Source organism: Chaetura pelagica, unplaced genomic scaffold, assembly GCF_000747805.2.
Source record: "Chaetura pelagica isolate M959 unplaced genomic scaffold, ChaPel_1.0 scaffold82, whole genome shotgun sequence".
Lineage (NCBI taxonomy): Eukaryota > Metazoa > Chordata > Aves > Apodiformes > Apodidae > Chaetura > Chaetura pelagica.
The window spans coordinates 8,759,418-8,778,327 of record NW_009952990.1 but is presented as its reverse complement, the minus strand read 5'-3'; the positions used below and the strand labels follow the sequence as shown (position 1 = coordinate 8,778,327).

At 36.5% G+C, this 18,910-nt stretch overlaps 1 protein-coding gene across 1 annotated transcript in view; it reads left to right on the top strand.

Moving 5' to 3' along the window:
* Positions 1–14,218, top strand: part of RPRD1A (regulation of nuclear pre-mRNA domain containing 1A) — a gene marked incomplete at its 5' end in the record, with an annotated part of 30,124 nt that extends 15,906 nt beyond the window's left edge. The window contains one exon of the mRNA XM_009996541.1: positions 14,069–14,218. Within this exon, the coding sequence (XP_009994843.1) occupies positions 14,069–14,218 (150 nt within the window). The remainder of the gene's footprint in view (positions 1–14,068) is intronic.
* Between the last annotated feature and the right edge of the window lie 4,692 nt (positions 14,219–18,910).

The window sequence follows — 18,910 nt, the reverse complement described above, 5'->3', positions numbered from 1 at the left end:
GTGTTACACTTGTCAGTCTTTCAAGCACACAGAAGTTTTCATGTTATTTGTTTCTAGGTTGCTAGTAACTACCAGAGTAGGAGGAATGTTTCTTCAAGGGCAGGAAATAGGAAAGCAGTTGATTCCTATGTCATATCTTAATTCACTATGTATAAAATGACCTGTTTTTCCTTTGCTTTCTCCTCAAACCATGGTCCCTAAGAAAACAGTGTGTGACATTCATACAGAATCTTCCCCCTTCTTTCCCTCCCTCCACCTTATCTTTGCTGTCCTACACGTTAAGACTCAACAGTGAAGCTGAATCTGGTGCTATTCATTGCCTAAGAGTTCAGAGTACCAAGGTGAAACGTGGTTAAATTCTAGATGTATTCTAGAAACATTGTAAAATCTGTGATGTTAAACTACTTTTTCTCTGATGGAGATAACTGACATCCATCAGCTGTAGTGAACCATGGTCAAAAGATGGTGGCTCATTTAGAAGGTTTGACTGATAAATTGATAAATTGACTGATATTTGACTGATAAATTGAAAAGTGTGCCATCATTGTACAAACTTTATTCTGGAGTACTTGGCCTCTGATTCTGATAATAATCCAGAAAAAAATCAGGAATTTAGTTAAACTGGTATTTGATGGTTAGCTTCCAGCTAAATCTTCTTAGTCTTCCACTCATCTCTGATTCTGTAATAACCAATGTAAGCAACAGATACTGCATGGGTGCCAGTAAGTCATATTTTCTTCTTTTCCCATTTTTTGCCTTCTGCCCTAGGAAGTCATTGTGGTGGTGATTTTTGTTGTTGCTGTTGTTTTTTAAATGAGTGGTACATTAAACAACCTTTAGGTTTAAACAGTTTAGATCTAGAAGATGTACCACTGACTTTTTTTTTTTTTTTTGTGGTGTTTTGCTAAACACGTTAGTAAAACAATTTAGCATGCCATCTTGCAAGCCAGGTGTTTCTTGTGCTTGCTACCATGGGTTATGTAGTTAGTTGAGTGCCATTTCCAGTAGAGAAAACCATAATCTGGCATAGGATGATATTAGATGTAACCTCTGTGGAAAGAATGAAATTCTATCTGTACATGTATTAATTTGCTATCTTTGCCATAACACAATTACTGTGCTTAGCTATGACATCTGAAGATGCTGGAGTGGAAAGTCTCTGTTTATAATATTATCTGTGGAAGAAATCAGGTGCTCTTGCTCAGCAATGTTATCTCAAGGCTGAAAGATAATGGAATAAAGCACAAACAGTGATGCAGGTGCAAACTCAAAGTAGAAACTACAGTCTCTACAGACTGATTTGGTTCTGAGTAACCTGCATGAACTTTCTCAGACAACATGTACCTGTCAAGAACTAATAATTCCTGATTTTCTAGATTTCTTCTTGTGCCATAGTGCTGTCTTAGAACATAGCAGCAATAAATTTAACGTGACTAGGGTATCCTCCAGAAAGTAATCCTTAAACCAGTACTCCTTTGATTTCCTTGCTAGCTTCTCACCTGTACTTTATATGGATAATCAATGTACGCCCTTGCTACAATGCCTGTAAGCAAAAGTCATCCCAATGCCATTGAAAATGTAATGGACAGTTTCTTCTGCAGTTGTTTGGCACCCATGTTCTCAGCATTTCTACAAAGAAGCACCCTGAAACTACTTTTTTTTTTTTACATCCTGGCTGATTAGTGTCTTCTGCCTTATGTGGAGAGAAGAATCCAAGCCAATTTTGTGGAACAAACTGCTTTCAAGCCAGGAAGTTTTGATGTATGTGCAAATCAGAATATTAGTAGCAGAATTTTTTTCATATCCTACAGTTCAACATAGAGAAGCTTCCTGTCACTGTACTTACTAGGATCATCTCATTTATTCAGTTTGTGTACTTTGTGCTCTACGTATGCATGCACAACTTGGCAAATACCCTAGCCCCAAATCTTTGAAGCCATGCTGGATAACAGCCACTGTAGTCAGTGGAACATTTATGTTCTTTTCATGCAGTGTGATCAGAAAAATTGTACACAGAGCTGTAGGTTTTTACCTTATGCTTCTGTTAAACAGTAAGACAGCTTTACTCTCTCTGTGCCATCAGCTGTTACTTGCCCTCAGCAGAGGCTTCTCTTGCTGTGTTGTTGCAATATCAGGGACAAGCTGGTGCTGGCTGGGAGGCACTGAGTAATTCGTTTGGGTTGCTAAGCCCCTTCAGCTTGCAGTGTCTGATTCTTTGCACTCCCAGGTGGTTTGCAGGGTGCCAGTAGAGAAATTCCCTTTAGTTTCACAAAGTGCTCCCTATAAAAAGTAAAATTTGGAATGCATGGTGACTTTTATGATCACTCTTCAAGGTAGTATCTTAAATTTGGGTGCAAGTCTTTGTATTTTATTATAAGTCATGGTTCACTCAGAAGTTATTTACAGTAAGTGTACCTTGGATTTAGTGCTGTTCATTATCCTATGTTTCCCCTCTTGCATGCCCTTCTGCATGATGGTTGCCATGCAAAGTGAAAGCTAAGTGACATACCCAGGCCTAATACTTGAGACCTCTACCTCATAGCAGTCTGGAAACATGTACCAAGAGAGCATTTATGTTGTTCTTTACAAACTCTTTCTCTGCCCCACATCTGGTCATGTCCAGAAGATGAGAAGTCTTAAAACATGTCCTGGCAGACTGATTTTGCTGTGCCAGCCAGTCAATCCAGCTTTTGCCTGAGCTCCAGCTGCAGATTGAGTCATACAGGTTTTGTTTCTCTTTATGAAAGTCTTGGTTGTCAGATACTAGGCATAGTTTATGATTTTTTTCTTTCAGACTTGGTGTTTACAAGAGATCTGGAAGTGTGAGCTTATAAACAGACCAGTCCTAACAGTTTACTGAACAACAGGGAAGAGAGGGACAAGTAATTAAAAAGTTCTTAGATACTCCAGAAGCCATCTATATTCAACTGGTATTCAACCCAGTTTGCCACAACAATAAGCCCTTTTCTGCATCAGGAGTACAGTCTCCATTGCTACTTCAGGTCTTGTTTTCTCAAGGAGTTTGAAGCAGCTTACGAGTGGAATGAGACGTAATTATTTTACAATTTGGACATAAAATCTGATAAACCCCCATACTTCACTGCTTTCCTGAGGTATTGTGAGGCAACATTTCAAAATATTTTAAATTCTTATTTTAGCTTGTATAAATTGAAATAGAGCCTGAGTTTTTCTCTGGAACGTTTGATAAAAATTAAAAATATTATCAAGTTTGTAAGAGTGAGGTTTGTATGCCTAAGAGAGAAATTTGGAATGTCTGTCATTAAAAAAAAACAACCAACAAATAAAGTTGATGTAGCTGGTGAAAGTGTTTGTAACAGACTTACAAACTGACATGTAAGAAAGACATGGCAAAACAGGGTATTTAGGCTATTTACTACTTTGTATAATTCAATTTTTGCAACACTGAAAACCCAAATAACTGGTTTAGGACATACAGTGAAGAAATTGATGAACAAGAGTAACTGTGTTTAGATATTTTATTCATGCCTGCTAAACAGTCTGAAATCTTGGTCAATTAAATCTTTGTCAGGAATATCTGCAATGCTGTACTTTGCAAACAATGATTCTTCACTGTGTTCCTCTCCATTTCAAAATTACACATTTACTGAAATTTGGATGACAATTGAAAGAACAAGACAATTTTTTACTTTACTTGCATTTTTCTCTTTAATATCTGTTGAATTACTCATTATTTAATTAATAAATATCTTGGCAATAAATTGGGGTAACAACATTTTACTAACTACGTTCTCCTGATGATCTCATCTTCCAAGATCCCTTCATCCACAACTGGATAGAAATACAGACCCACAAAGCAGAAAACCCAACAGGTACTCTTAGAGCTTCTATATAAACCAGGATAATTATTTTGAAGACCTTTCTAATGAAATACAGGTGTCTTGAATGGATGAAAGATGCTTTAAAAAGCCAAGACATTTTAGATAGAAATTATTGCTAACCTTTGATACACTTTTTCTTTTATCAGTAGGTGACAGAAGGATGTGCATTAGTGAGATTATTGCAAGCCGTAGGCTTTTGGCCAGAAAATAGTTCATAATGGAAAAGAAAGCTTAAGGAAAAACACTGTAAATGCCTTTCCTTCTTCTTTTTAATGTTGTTTACTTGTTCTGTGTTCTGCTTTCTTTCTAGACTTCATATTCTCTGGTTGCTTACAGTTTCTGCCCTGACAGTGTCTTTTTACACTGTTTTTGTTAAAAAGTAAGACTAGCTATTTGAGCAATTCAGAACTGAGTAAATCATCTCAAAAATGGGTGGCTGTGCCAAATTTGCTACCTGAAATTTGTTGCTTGATAAGAGACTTTTACATTGTGTATTTTTCTTGTAATTGCTCTGTCTTCTCTATCGGTATTGCTTCCTATATGCAAAACATTCTCATCATAATATTTTAATACTAAAGCTTGAGGGTGAGCACTGTTTTTTTTTTAAATAATAGAACTAGTATCTATGTGCAATATTAGGAAATTATGATTCTTGTTGACTCTAGAAGGAGTGTGGTTGGTTGCTTGCTTCATGCGTGGTAGAGTTTTCATTTGAGACATTCCCACAGGACTGCACACTCCCCCACCCCCTATCCCTGGGTCAGTTTCAAGGAGTAAGTCAGAGTATCTACTGCTGTTCTGTAGTTCTTCCCTTCCAAATTTACCTTTCTCACGCTCCCATGCCCATCACAGAACACTGCACTTGAAGTATCTGTTTCACAGTTGTGAAAGGAGAGAAAGAACAAATTTCCATGCAGCATATCGACTGTTTATCTTACACAGATAATTATTCTCTTTAGTCACTTAGACTATAGTTTCAGTTCTCAAATGACGCTGAGCACTTTCAACTACCATTAAAGGAAATAAAATGAATGCTTGTCTTTGAGCTGTAACTAAATCCTCTTCTTTACAATTCATGTCTCAAAAATGGATGTTTCAACCTACTTAATGAAATTGTGAGAATAAGTTGACAAGTGTAATATGAAGCTGTCTAGCTGATAAAATTTATTGACTGTGTTCATTGGGTGATTCCTTGGCTTATTTTGAGGACCATTTTTTAAAACTCTCCTGAGAAATAGCCACATGCTCTTCAGGTAAGATTAGTCGGTAATTGTAATGTACTTGTCCTTCATGGCTGTTGCATTGGATTGGAGTCACTTATGAACTGGGAAAATAAAAAGACAAATTTTTATTTTTTATAAGTATAGTTTGAAGAGCTCATTTAAAATGGCCAAGGCCAGTTATGCAGAGATAGGTCTACACTGACAGAATACTTTAATGAACAAAGTCAACAGCCTGGGCTTACCTGTAGCAGAAAGTTGAGGTCCTCTGTATTTCTTTTGTTTATTTCACTTGAAATACAGCTAATACCCACTCTTAGGTGAATAAACCACTTCTGATTCAAACACATCTCATGCTTTTTCTTTCTTGCTCACAGGTAAATACTGCATAGCTCTACACTGCAGTTGCAAAAAGCTATGTACATTAGTCTGCTTTAAGCTCTCTGCTGCTTGGATTAGACTGTAACTAGTACTTAGCTTGGCTATGATAAAACTAGGTCTCACACTTCTACTTTATATAGATCTGAAACAGTTGTCTCTTCACTAGCTAGTGATCTGCAGTGTTACTTTTATTCTCAGATGCACTTTTCATCTGGAAAATAGTTACATGTAGTTTTGGCTTTACAGAATTTTCATACTTTCAGATGTCCATTTGTCTCTGTTAAACAATCAACATCAAAGTCTACATTTTTGGGGTTTGACACCCACAGCATTATCTTTAGACAAATGAGTTGCATATATGGAATATTTATTTGGCACTGAGACTGCTGTCATGACCTACAAAACCTCCTTGAAATAAGGAGTGTGTTTCTATGCACACAATTCTTACAGTTCAGCTGTTAGGTACATATTTGAGCCTCAGGCCTTTACACAACTGTTCTTAAATGCCTTGCTAAAAGCATATTTTTTCTAGTAGATCATAAAGAAATTTCCCTCACAAATTCCTTTAAAATTGAACCTTGATATCCCTTAATTTGGATTTCCCTCAGATCATTTGTGAAAAGGTGAAACTTCCATAAGCTATCTCTTAGCCTGCAGCCATTTTTAAAATTTTATTCTTTTCAGAACTGTTCTGCTTTATCCCTTTCAAGTGTGTCTCTGTAGAGTATCAACTTGAATATTTGTTTGAGCACAATTTGTTCGGTCAGCCAAGATTTGAAACTTAGTGATGCAGTGAAATTCAAGCATCTCTTGGAAGTATGTAGCTTTTAGTTTATTGTAATGGCTAATTTTTCGACCAGATAAAAATGCTGTATCAAATAGTAAAATATAAGGAGACCAAATTTAACCTCAAGCAGGCATCTTTCATTCAACCTGCTGCTCATATCTTCCATCCTGAAATGCTTTAAATTGAGTGATTGTACCATAGATATTCCTTAATTAAATAAATGTATTATTAATCACTGTGGACCTTTTATGATTGAATGGGTGAAAATATAAAGTAAGTTAAGCGAGTAATACTCCTGGTAATTAAGCTTGTAAGTCCCTGTTTTCTTTTCTTTGCCTTCCCAAACACTGACCAACTTTTTTGCCAACACATTCTTCAAGAATAAAATTAAGGACAGATTTGTAATAAAACAATCATAAAAAATTACCTTTTCTTTGCAATGACATCATTAATGTTCTTTCTCAAAGTATTATGGAATGGGGAAACACTTTTTTTTTCTGTCAGGGGTATGCATTTTGATATATTAATGAAAATCGATCTGAATTTAATGAAATTACAGGCATTAGGAAAAATCTTGCTTTATTATGCTCATTAGAGTTCTTAGAAATATTACTAACTTCCATGAAGAACTTCTTTGCTAGACAGTTTTCTAGCTTGGGGTAAAGAAGACTTTTTGTGCAATTGCAACTGTATACAATTGTTATCTGGGCTGACCATGGGCCTAGGACCTGACCTGAGAGCAGAGAACTTCTTTTATGGGTGGTTTGTCCATGAGTCTAAGTAATTGGGATGTGGAAGCTGATGAGTTTGAATGCAGAACTTGGACAAGTTCCCATGGAACTTGGCACCATAAACTGCAGAGATTAAGGGATTCAAGGTTAGACATTACAGTAAAAACTGGAATAGGAGATCAGCTAGCTGACAAGAAAGGGAGTGACTAACCAGAAAAGCATAATGTCTTCTAGGACTGAAATGAGAAGAACTGGAATTCCTTTGGACTATGAGAATGAAAGTAAAAACTGGGATTGAAAGATTTCATGGAGATATATAGGCAGAGAACAGGGACAGGCTTAGTACAGGACTGAGGATCAATAGGTGGAACTGGAACCAGACACAGCCAAAAAAACTATAGCCAAAATGATAAGTGCAGACCAGGACTGCAGAGGGAATAATTCAGATATGGGGCCAGAAAAGAGGAAATGAGAACAGGTAGAAACCAGTTGTGTTTGTATGAAATGTGAATACAGGAATGACAGGAGACTGATAGGTATCGAACAGGTTGCTGGACAAAGATGTTGGTTCTAGGGACATTGTTCAAGGAATATAGATGGGAAGCAGGAGTCAAGCCTGAAGTGAATGAGATTTGAGACCCAAGTTTTGGGCTGGAATGAGCTGAAGAAAGAAATAGCATTTTCAAGGAATGGGAAGAATAATTAGTGACCATTGTGAAGGACTTTATATTTCTGATAATCACCCTTCGGATGGGAAGTACCCTGGTAAAATGCTTTGTTCCTATTTATTACTGCCACACTCAGGATGTTATGGTTTGAAGATCTGCAGTGTATTCCTGTCTGTTTCGCAGCATAACAGCTGATGGTAGACAAAGTCACTTAATCAAGCTTTCCCCAGAGGGTCATTAATTTATTTTCTGGGTTTCAAACTTCTGACTTCCTGTTGCTTCAATTTGCAGACAAGCTGAGAAGTCTCTAGTATTTTAACTTAATTTAGAAAATGCTTTGAAGCATTAAGTTCTCAGTATTGTTAAATACTAAGAAAAATACAGTACCCAAAATTAGAGGATGTGTATCATTTTGATTCTTTATCTCAAAGTTTTCTGAAGAATAAATTGTGTTTTGTAATGGTGAAGTATGCCATTAAAAAACTATAAGAATAGTAGTGGATCTGCATACAGTGTAATGTGTAAAGTAATGTGTGGGGCAATGCATAGAACAGTAAGAAATAAACAGCAGTCACTAGGAAGGTGCTCATTGCTTCTATGCTATTCATTTTGCTCTACATGTGGTAAGACCTAAAGGAAAATTGATAGGTGCTAACATGTTAGAAAGCTGAAACTTTCTTCCAAAAGTTTGTTTTCTAGTAACCAGGAAAATTTGTAATGGAAGGTTATCCAAGTTAGTCCTTCTATAAGCTTGTCATAACTGTCCTTGATTTTTCAACCTTGTGTGTGTGTGTGTGCGTGATGCATATAGATGTGTTCAGGCTCTGTTGAGTGTCTTAAATGAAAGTTATTTCAGGATTTTGTTCATCCTTAACACTAATAAGTAGGTGGAACATTTAATCATTCTGGTGAAGAGCATGAACCATGCCAAATTTTTAAAGGCAGCATAAAATTGAATCCTTCCAGAGAGATAGTGAGGCATCTCTGAATTCTCCTAGTTGTCAGGCTTCCTTGCAGAAAAATGGCCAGTAATGTGATAGATTTTAACAAGGTGGCGTCTATAAACTGACACTGTGTTTCAGAACTTCAGAATCAAGATATCAATGTATTACATGCAATTTGCCTTTGTCTGAACCTTTGAAGATTTGTGGTGGTTTCTGTGCTGTTTGACAGAGTGTGTGAGAAGCCTTTGCTCTGTGACACATCTCTGACATCTGCACCTGAAACTAGAAGTTTGGAACAGATCTATGAAATCAGAGATCTCAGTTTTAAATACCATGGACATACAGGTCGTGGATGCTTATGAACACACACGCCTTCACACATTTTAAACCTTTTGAATTATGTTTTTCTATATTGAGAGTGTTGATTTCCACCTTACCTTTCTATCTGTACCTAACAAGGGTGCAGATTAAATATTTGTGGTTTTTATCCTTGCTTTGAGATCAGACTTTTTTTCTTTCACTTTCCTATACATTTTATGCCACACACTATTTTGATGTGTGCCATAGCCTAAGTGGTCAGGTGAGAGTTAAAGTCATATTAATGTTTTAAAGGGAAAGCATACCTATGGAGTTCCAAATTATTTTAGCTGTAGCATCTCTCTACCATAATTGCAGAAGCTTTATGTTAAGATCTATTTCAGTTGAAGGGAAAATATTCTCTGCAGTGTACAGCCTGTTTGGGCTGCCCACGTTTTTATTGTTAATATGATTGTAGTGTCTACTCAAAAATTATTTGGCTTTTTTTGCCTGGTACTAATTTGATAGAGTTTCTATTAATCTAGGTGTGGAATCTGTGGCTTGTTAGCATTGCTTTCACAAAATATCTATATTCTACATTGTCAAGTAACGGGAATTGTAGTAATCAGTGGGGTTCTAATGAGCAAAATAAGTTCTTCTAATCATCTCATAAACCTTTTTTTATGACTGGAAGTACAAAAAATTGTTGCTTGAAAGTAGCGTTATATTAGACCGCTGAAGAAACTGAAGAGACTTTTATTCCATACATCACATTGCCCTTATATCCCAAGAGTAAGGTTCTCCATAGGTAGCAAGCAACGCAAATTATGCTCACTGTAGCAAAAGAAAACATAATACTTCTGCTTGTCCTTAACTGTTTGAAGTAAATAGCCTGAATCTTTTCTCATTTACATGGGGGTAATTTGAAGGATATCTTAATATCAACATAATGCAAATGAAATTGAAATTCACTGTGGAGGATTTCTGCAGTTGGAAGCATCAACAATATGGGTAAATTGTTACTCAGCTGAACAGTACACAGCATTTCTAACAGAGCAACAATGTCAGAAATAACACCTAGATATCCCCATTTCCACTATTCTGCTTTAATTAAGTCGCACTCTCACCATATACACTGAGGAGTAAGATTCTAGGTGCATGTGCATCCTATTATGATAAAATAATAAAGGCTGTACATATAAGGAATATTTTTTATAATTAATACTTGATATTTGTATTCCAGCAGTCCAGGACTACTTAGGTAATGCCAAGACTATATTAGCAGCCCTAAAAATATATGCGTAAATTTAAATAGAAGAAACCCATGAAAAGCAGTCCCTTTGATAGGACCTCAAAACTGCTAAGTCACTGTAATTTAAAATCAGCTCTCTGTAACTTGTTTACCAGTCATGGAAACTAGACATTTCCAGTTATTTCTACAATGTGAGTGTCATGGAAAAGGAGGTGCTCTGGATAAGGTGAATAATATTTCTGCTTGTTGGGGAGGATTGTGATGGATGTCTAACCTGTAGTTGAAGATCTCGCATATGATTTGGATTACAAATTCTGTATTAAAATTGCAGTATGTTGTTTATATGGCATCAACAACATAAGGAACTCTAAAACCTTATGTAATTTTTTAGTTACTCTAGTTTTATAGTAAAAACCTTGAGCAAACTTTCTCAGGGTTGTCTACTTCTGAGAAGGCTTGAGTTTTGACTCCCTAAGAGTTTGCATTAAGCAAAAGGTGTTGGTGAGAGGAAGAAGACTGTATTATATGGGAGACTGAATGTAGGAGAACATTTCCCTTCATGAAGAAAAAGGAACGTACTGACAGGGATATTGACCAAACTGATATTTACTAGGCAACAAGTCCCAGGTGAAATTTATGTGGAAAATACTGGATGACAGAAATGTGATGTTACTATGGAAATGATTTATTATCAGCTAAAAGGAATTTTAATGGAGTCAAGCAACTGGCAATCTAATTCAAGGCACATTTTAGGTTTTGGAGTAAAGTCTGGAGAGAATATAGATGCTATATTTGTGTGTGATTTGTGCCTATTTGCCTAACACCACACTTCCAGCTTACAAAGGGATACTCATCTGCTGCTTCACATTCTTCATTGACAGAGAATGAACTTAGGATTCAGATGATTCAAGCACCATTTACCAGAATTAACTGCTGGAATGATTTTATAGTAAATGTCTTTTACTAATTTGCAGCCTTTTAAGTATTTACAGTTCTACTCATCCTATTCTGTACAGCACAACAGAGGCCAGATCTCCTAGCTTCAAGCTTACTCAAAGCCTGTGTTGCTTAGTACACAATCTTCAGCCACCCTGCTTCTGAAAATAGTGATTCTGGTTAACTAGTGTGCTGTAAATTGCCAATTAAAAAAAAATAAAAATAAATTAATAATAATAATAATAATAAAATCTATACATTTTTAACTAAGCAATGAAACATGTCTTTTCCTCTGACATAAAAATCTGTTCCCTAAAATAAAAGTCCTGTACTGTGGCCACAATAACCCCAGGCAGCTCTACAGGTTTGGGAAAGGGTAGCTGGAGAGCAGCCTGGCAGAGAGGGACCTGGGAGTACTGGTTGGCAACCGGTTGAATGTGAACCAGCAGTGTGCCCAGGTGTTCCGGAAGGCCAGTGGCATCCTGGCTTGTGTCAGAAATAGTGTGGCCAGCAGGAGTAGGGATGTGATTCTCCCCCTGTACACAGCATTGGTGAGGCCTCACCTCAAGTACTGTGTGTAGTTCTAGGCCGCTCACTTCAAAAAGGATATTGAGGTGCTGGAGCAGGTCCAGAGGAGAGCAACAAGGCTGGTAAAGGGACTAGAGGGAAATTCTTATAGGCATAGGGTGAGGGAGCTGGGGCTGTTTAGCCTGGAGAAGAGGAGACTCAAGGGGGACCTTATCACTCTCTTCAACTACCTGAAGGGAGGTTGCAGTCAGGTGTGGACTGGGCTCTTCTCCCAAGCAACTAGCAACAAGATGAGAGGGCATGCCCTGAAGCTGCTCCAGGGGAGGTTTAGGTTGGATATTAGGCAGTATTTCCTCATGGAGAGGTTGATTAGACATTGGAATGGACTGCCGAGGGAAGTGGTGGAGGCACCATCCCTGGATGTGTTCAAGGAAAGGCTGGATGTGGCACTTAGTGCCATGGTCTGGCTGATGTGGTGGTGTTAGGTCATAGGCTGGACTTGGTAATCTTAAAGGTCTTTTGCAGCCTTGGTAACTGTTTGATTCAGTGATCCTGTAATAGTCAGGAGTATATATATGCAATCTGAACTAAGTGAAAAGGGCAAGGAGTATTCTGTTACGGGCTTTTTACATGCTGGCAAAAGACTATGACTCTTGCATAGGACCAGCTCACTTAGGCCTCTGAATGCTGCTGTAATATTAGGTAGGAAGCAGTAAAGTATTTGTGGCCCTTGGGAATTACTGTAAGGATACAGTATCAGGATGCAGCCTTTCCATTTTCACAGCCACAGTCTTGAAGTCAGTTGCACTAGAGAGAATTTTTTTGGCAAGTGCCAGCAAGTGATGGGTTTCTGAGGATTCAAGGGACTTGGACTTGTAAGACTTTTTTGGTCATCTATATAATGAAAGGAACTCTGCTTTGCCCTGTGTGCTGTCCCCAGGTGTTTACAGTTCTGCTGACCAAGCATCTGCAGTATTTTTGCTATGTTTAGTATCTTAAGGCTCTGAACCATATGTAATATTTAAAATTTAAATCTAAGCTATATCAAGGACCTGGTGAGCCTAATCCAGGGACATTTTAAAAAAATCTCTATATAAAGTTTTTGTTTGTTTGTTTTTTTACCTATGCATTACCTTCTCTATGAGTTTAAGATTTCTTTTGGTTTTCTTACTGCCCTTGGGAAGAAGGCCACACTGCTGCTAATAGTTGCAAACTTTGTTTTTACATGTGTTGGACCTTGTCTAACAATCTTGATCAAGCCCCAGGTATTTAATATTTGTACTACTGTATTTGATTCTGCTGCCAAAATGTCTTTTAATTGGCCTCCCTTTTTACTGTGTGCTATTAACAGTATAGAAAAATGTTTAAAAGTGTGTTTATACCTTGTAAATAGAATGACTTATATTTTCTAGACATTTGCACAGTTTTTATACTTGCCAGAACTTCCAAGTGCTTATATTTGGCACTTTCACAGGATTATGTAGATTTCCTCCCACTATTATTTACAAGTGGTTATATAATGAGATCTTGGTTATGCATGGACCGATTTCCAGCTCTTCCCAGGCTGTAGCTAAACCTGCAATTGATGTGTTATGAATTACAGTATATTTCCATCAAATAAGCAGCTAATTTGCCTGCTAATGCTTTGTCTTTTCTGCTCTCCAAAGAAACCTCTTTCCAAGTATTTGAAATGTAAATATTCCTGTAAATTGTACTCTAATCTTCCTACATTTTGGAGTAACTGTTTTTATTTTATACAAGCTAGTATTTTCCATTATGTCACGTGAGCCCTGACTATATTCCAGTGCACTGGTTTACAATGTTAGATACTTTGTATTTTATAATGCTGTTTCAAGTGAAAGATGCCTCGTAATCTTTAAATATATGAATTATTAGTGGTTTGACCTGTATTCCAAGGCAAAGTGAAATCCTGTGTCCCCAGTTCAGAAAGTTTTGGAAAACTTGGGTCCATAAATGTGCTGATGGTTTTTATTATAAAAGTTAATACAAAATACTTACAATTGGTCTGCTCAGTTGGGCTTTATTCTTTCATCAGTACAAGCTGAAAGTCACTTTTTTGACATCAATAAATATATAATCCTGTACTCTTTGAATGGCAGTGGAGTGTGTGTATCGATTATCCTTAAGATGGTTTCTAGGAATAATCTGATTTTACTCTTTGCATGGAGAAACATGTAGCTGTGTTAACTGGGATTGTTTTCCTTGTTTAGCATTCCTGTATTCACAATTCAAAGCAAAATAATCCCATGGCTATGCTTCTCAAGTCAGATGCTGAGAAAATGCTAGAGCTGATACCTCTGTCTCCAAAATACCCAGTTCTCTGTGTTCTCACCTATTAAAGGATGCTCAGTCATCTAACTCACTGAAGGAATATGTCAAGTGAAGTAAATAGTAGGAATGGTGTTAGCAAAAGAGTCTCATGTTGAATTCTTCTGCATTACAGGAGTACAAGCGCAAGCTAGCCAGAGTGTCCCAGGTACGGAAAGAACTCAGGTCACGCATCCAGAACCTGCCTGATCTCTCTAGACTTCCCAATGTCACGGGCAGCCACGTACACTTACCGTTTGCAGGAGACATCTACAGTGATGACTGATAAAAAAACGTCCTTCCATAACCTCTACTTTTCTGTGAAATGAGGGGTAGGTCAGGCTGATTGGTACTCTTGTAGTATTATTTTTGTATATTGTTGGAGAGTGTCAGTAAGAAACCTAATAATTTATAAAAAATGGTTTAAAAAGTTGATTTGTTTACTGTTTTATTGGCAAGTGAACATAAGGGTACATTTATAAAAGTGGCATCTGTATCTATTACATCGAAGAGTGGATAATTATCTTATCTTTTGTAAAGATTTTAGTTGAGTGCCCTGTAAAAAAACATGCTAAGATTTTTCTTATGTACCCTATATTTAATGTAGATCAATATATAATCAATGCATACTTCTAATGAGACATTTTAGTTTCTAGTGAAGAAGTGAAATGTGGAAATCACAAGCTGGTGCTTGCAAGAAGGTTGATGCAATTTAATTCAAAGTTAAAAGAGATCTTACTATCCATTACATCTAAATTACCCACTCCCAAAACAAGTCAGGTGATTTTATCTGAAGTAAGTGTTAGTAACCAGTTTTGTATTGGAAAACATTTATCATGTTAGACTAAGTGGATTCTTAAATTACTCAAAATATTGCAATGTTTTAGTATAATTTAAAATTCAACATAAGAAGCTATACAATTGACGAGTTTAATTAGGTTTCAAAAATCTTTCTTTTTACAGCTGCTGAGTTTCTAAATTGAGGGACCATTCATTTGTACTTGAATCCCTTTCTGCAACATTCGTCTCCTTCTAAAAAGGTTAATTCCTGAAATGTGAAGCCATTTTACAGCTTCAATTAAATTGAAAGGTCATCCTCTAAACTGTCCCGATTGTTAAATGTCCATTATTAAAATTTGAAAATGCTATGTACCATCCATAGATGCAGGAACACCATGATACAGCCATGATGTACATTCTCTTCCACTGAGAAACCCCGGAGGCCAACATGGGCTTCCAGTCCCCCCTCCTCTACCCACTCCAGCAAACCTTTCTACATCTTGATTGTCTTTTTTCACAGAACAAGAGGAGGCAGTTAAGGCCTGTGTATAAGTTAAACTGTGGGAAATTATTGCTGAGTGTCTGTTTTCAAAAAGTTCTTTGTATGGCACAAATGTATTTGTCTACAGGTTGCTGAATTTGTCTGAAGTCCTTGTTACCATACTATGCACCAGCTTTTAAGTTCACTTAAGGATACAGACAGACATCTATCAGATAGCCAGAGTTTAGGCTTTTTAGTCAATCAGAATTAGGCCTGTAATTGTTGAGGAGTGGTTTAAAAAATGCCTACCTGTACCTTTGGCATTTAGATGACCTTAAAAACCTGAGCTGCAAGTGTTTAAGTGGGATATATCATTGGAGTGATCGCATTTTGCTTGTGAGTTTGCACTTGTCAGGCATTGTTTTGCATGAGTTAAGTTCACAGTTTACAAGTTTAACTCTCCTTCTCACATGAAAGCAATTTAAAAAATTAAGAAAATCTATTATTAATTTCAAAACCCACAATTTTTCAAAATAGTCCTGGAGTGAAAGTGTTGAAGACAATGATCTGTCATTTGTTATTGACTTCTATGAGACTAATCACTGGAATATTTGTTGGATGTGAATTGAGAATAATCTTTCTCTTTAAAATAGATACACTTGGACATAAACACTTCAGTCCCAGTATCTCTTCTCATGGAAGTTGCCATGAATTAGACCTGTTAAGTAGGGCAAAAAACCCCAAAAGCTAAAAACACAAGCTGTTGACACAGCACTCCATAGCACGCAATGTAGAATATTAATTGTATTAAAAAATCAGACTGATATATAAGAATCCTGAAAGTAGTTCATCAGAGCTCACTAGCTGTCCAAAGATTTGTAAGTTTTGAAGTGGCAATTTTCCATTCCGTAGGAAAAAAGAGCAAATACAATGAATCCAGAGGAGTGTTTCTTTCATTTAAATCTAATATGTAAAATTAAATAACACTTATTGGCAGCTTTTTAGTGTAGATTCTTGATAATAAAATAAATGTTTAGGTGCAAGCTTGATATTTTAAATATTTCTGTTCTAGTACCTTAGCTCATAAGTTCATATATGCATGTATGTGCATTACCATGGCAGTGTAGGTTCAGTCTTGCTAAAGAATAGCACCAAATTTCCAGTAGATATTAAAACACCTTTATCCATTAAGATTTGTAAAACAAGAAGGATAAACACTGAATTCCTGGTTGAATCCCATCTATGGAAAACTTAATTTGTACCCAGAGGTGATTGTTAACAGCAGTGGTGTTTCTTGTTTAGAGTGCACCGAACAATCTAAGTCTTGGATACACAAAACTGTAGGGAATTAAGCTTTGTCTTTTGCTACTTTAATTAAAAATAATTATAATAATGAAGTGGAATGCTGAATTTCCTTGATCTCTCAAGAGTACTAAAAAAGACATGACACTTACTTCACTAGACTTGTTTTTCCTGTTCATAATTCTTAGAGATAATGTTGCTTATCTATAGATAATGTAGAACTGATAAAAGAATTAGGGGAAAACTCAACTAATTCTTGTTGTATATAAGTTTTGATTTTGACAGAGTGCTATTTTCTGGAGATATTTTTCTTTATTTTACTGTGAAATTGTTTACTTCAAGGAATTTTTCATAGCTAGGGTTTTGGAAATGATCCCTCAACACTTACTTGGTGAAGAGGACTTGTGGAAGGTGAAGGTCGCTCTTATAGCAAGTGTCATATATTAGTGGCTGAAGGGTACATTGTTTTTTATCTATATAGGAAAGGTGGGAAAGGCATCAGGTATCAACTAGTTAGAAGATCTGTATTGTGACTGTAATAGTATAACAGGACATAACAGTACGATATAAATGCAGCCCTGTAGTATCCAAAAAATACCTCCAAATTCTCAGGTTCTGAAACTTAACATAAGTACTTCAGACATCTCAGGAAGAAAAGATGCTGGGTGGGGAAAGCAAGGGTGCCTAGGAGCTAAAAGGGAGAATATCCCTGAGTGGAAATGGAAGTAATAACAAATGTCAGCTTTTGTCAAAACTGAAATAACAGTGGGAAGCTTTGGGGAGCACTGTGTTTTAGCTGAAGATGGGTTTATGCAATAGAACTGCTTTGTTGCGTTACCGCCCTGGGAAAGAAGATGCATGGGTGTACCCTGCCTGGTCTGGTTCTACTCAACTGGAATTCCCACCCTACAAAAGGCACAATTATAAAATACCTGAACATTTTTCATCTAACAATATAAGAATAATAATCAGATTATTTGTTTCACTGTGTTGCACTTTTATTGAGCATTCTTTGGAAAAAGCAAAGACAATCTTGCAGCTCTTTGCCATATGAGAATGCTTAACTTGGAGGTCACTGGGACTGCTTGTATGTTCTACTGTTTGCAGGCTCAAGCTGTGTTTTTCCAGAATGTTTTGAGAGCTGTCAGGAATATTACCCCACTTCTCTGCTTTTAAACATAAATGTGAAGTGCTTAGTTACAAAAATTACCATTCTTGGAAATTGTTTCATTACTCCTTTTGAAAATGGAACTACAGCCTGCAGTAACATTAGCTTGTCTGTTTCACTCAATTAATGTTTGTATTAATATATTTGAACACCTTCGTTAATCCCTAGGAACACAACCCATACTACATGTTTACTCTGTGTTTTATCGGAGTAGTCTTCTGAATGTTGAATATGATATGAATATGATGATGATGATGAATATGAATGTATGAATATGAGTTTCATGATGATAAAATTACATTCCCGTTTTCCTGAAGTATAAAAAGACAGTGTGTTAGGACTTCCACAGCCTAATATTGCTCTCGTAAGTCACTGGTAACATGGTCTGGTACTTCAGTGATGATCCAAAATGCATAGGTAGGATGCAGTAGCCTTCTGTGCAAATGACCATGGAAGTCATGCATAGGCTTCACTGGGCCTCCACAGAAGAGCTGGATTTCAACCATTTGAAATGTAAGCAAAGAGATGGGGTTTTTTCAGTGGAAAAAATAGTGAACTAGAAAACCAGCATGTCTAAAATTTGACGGTTACATCTATATTTAGGGCCAGTTTTGCTCATTACTCATGCATATAATCACAGTGACTATTCCTGCAAGTAAAGAAAGCAGATTCAAATGTAGCGTCTGAAGTGGTTTTTTTTTTAATGAATGACCAATTTTGTCTCAGCTCCTATTTCAGTGTGTCATTTATCTTGATTAAGTAGTAAATCTCTTCCATCTTGTTATTTAGAAACCTAATTCTAATTTCATCTTTACAATATTTGAAGTATCCTACTAAGCATGATGTTTTTGTGGGAATTTGCAAAAGTTCAATAGCACTCTTTACTTGTTTGCAACAGAACTAGACTCAGTTGTTAAAAGTTTACAAGAAAAATTTGAAATTAACCGTGTTTCATTATTGTGCTCTTCTGACAGAATGTGTAATCCTTGTGTAATTTATGTCCTAGAAAATAACACCTGTATGTACGCTCTTTCATATTTAATAGAATAAACCATTGTTGTAAAAACATCTTTGAAATAATTGTTTATTACTTGCCTACTCAATCTCATGGTGTGAAATGGTTTTAATGTAAACTGCTCCCTATATGAGTCAACCAAAAGCTCACACTGATACTGAGGAAATTACATACTAATTTTTTGTGTGACAATTTAAAGTGAGGAAGCAGTGCATTAAGAATTCTGGGGTCA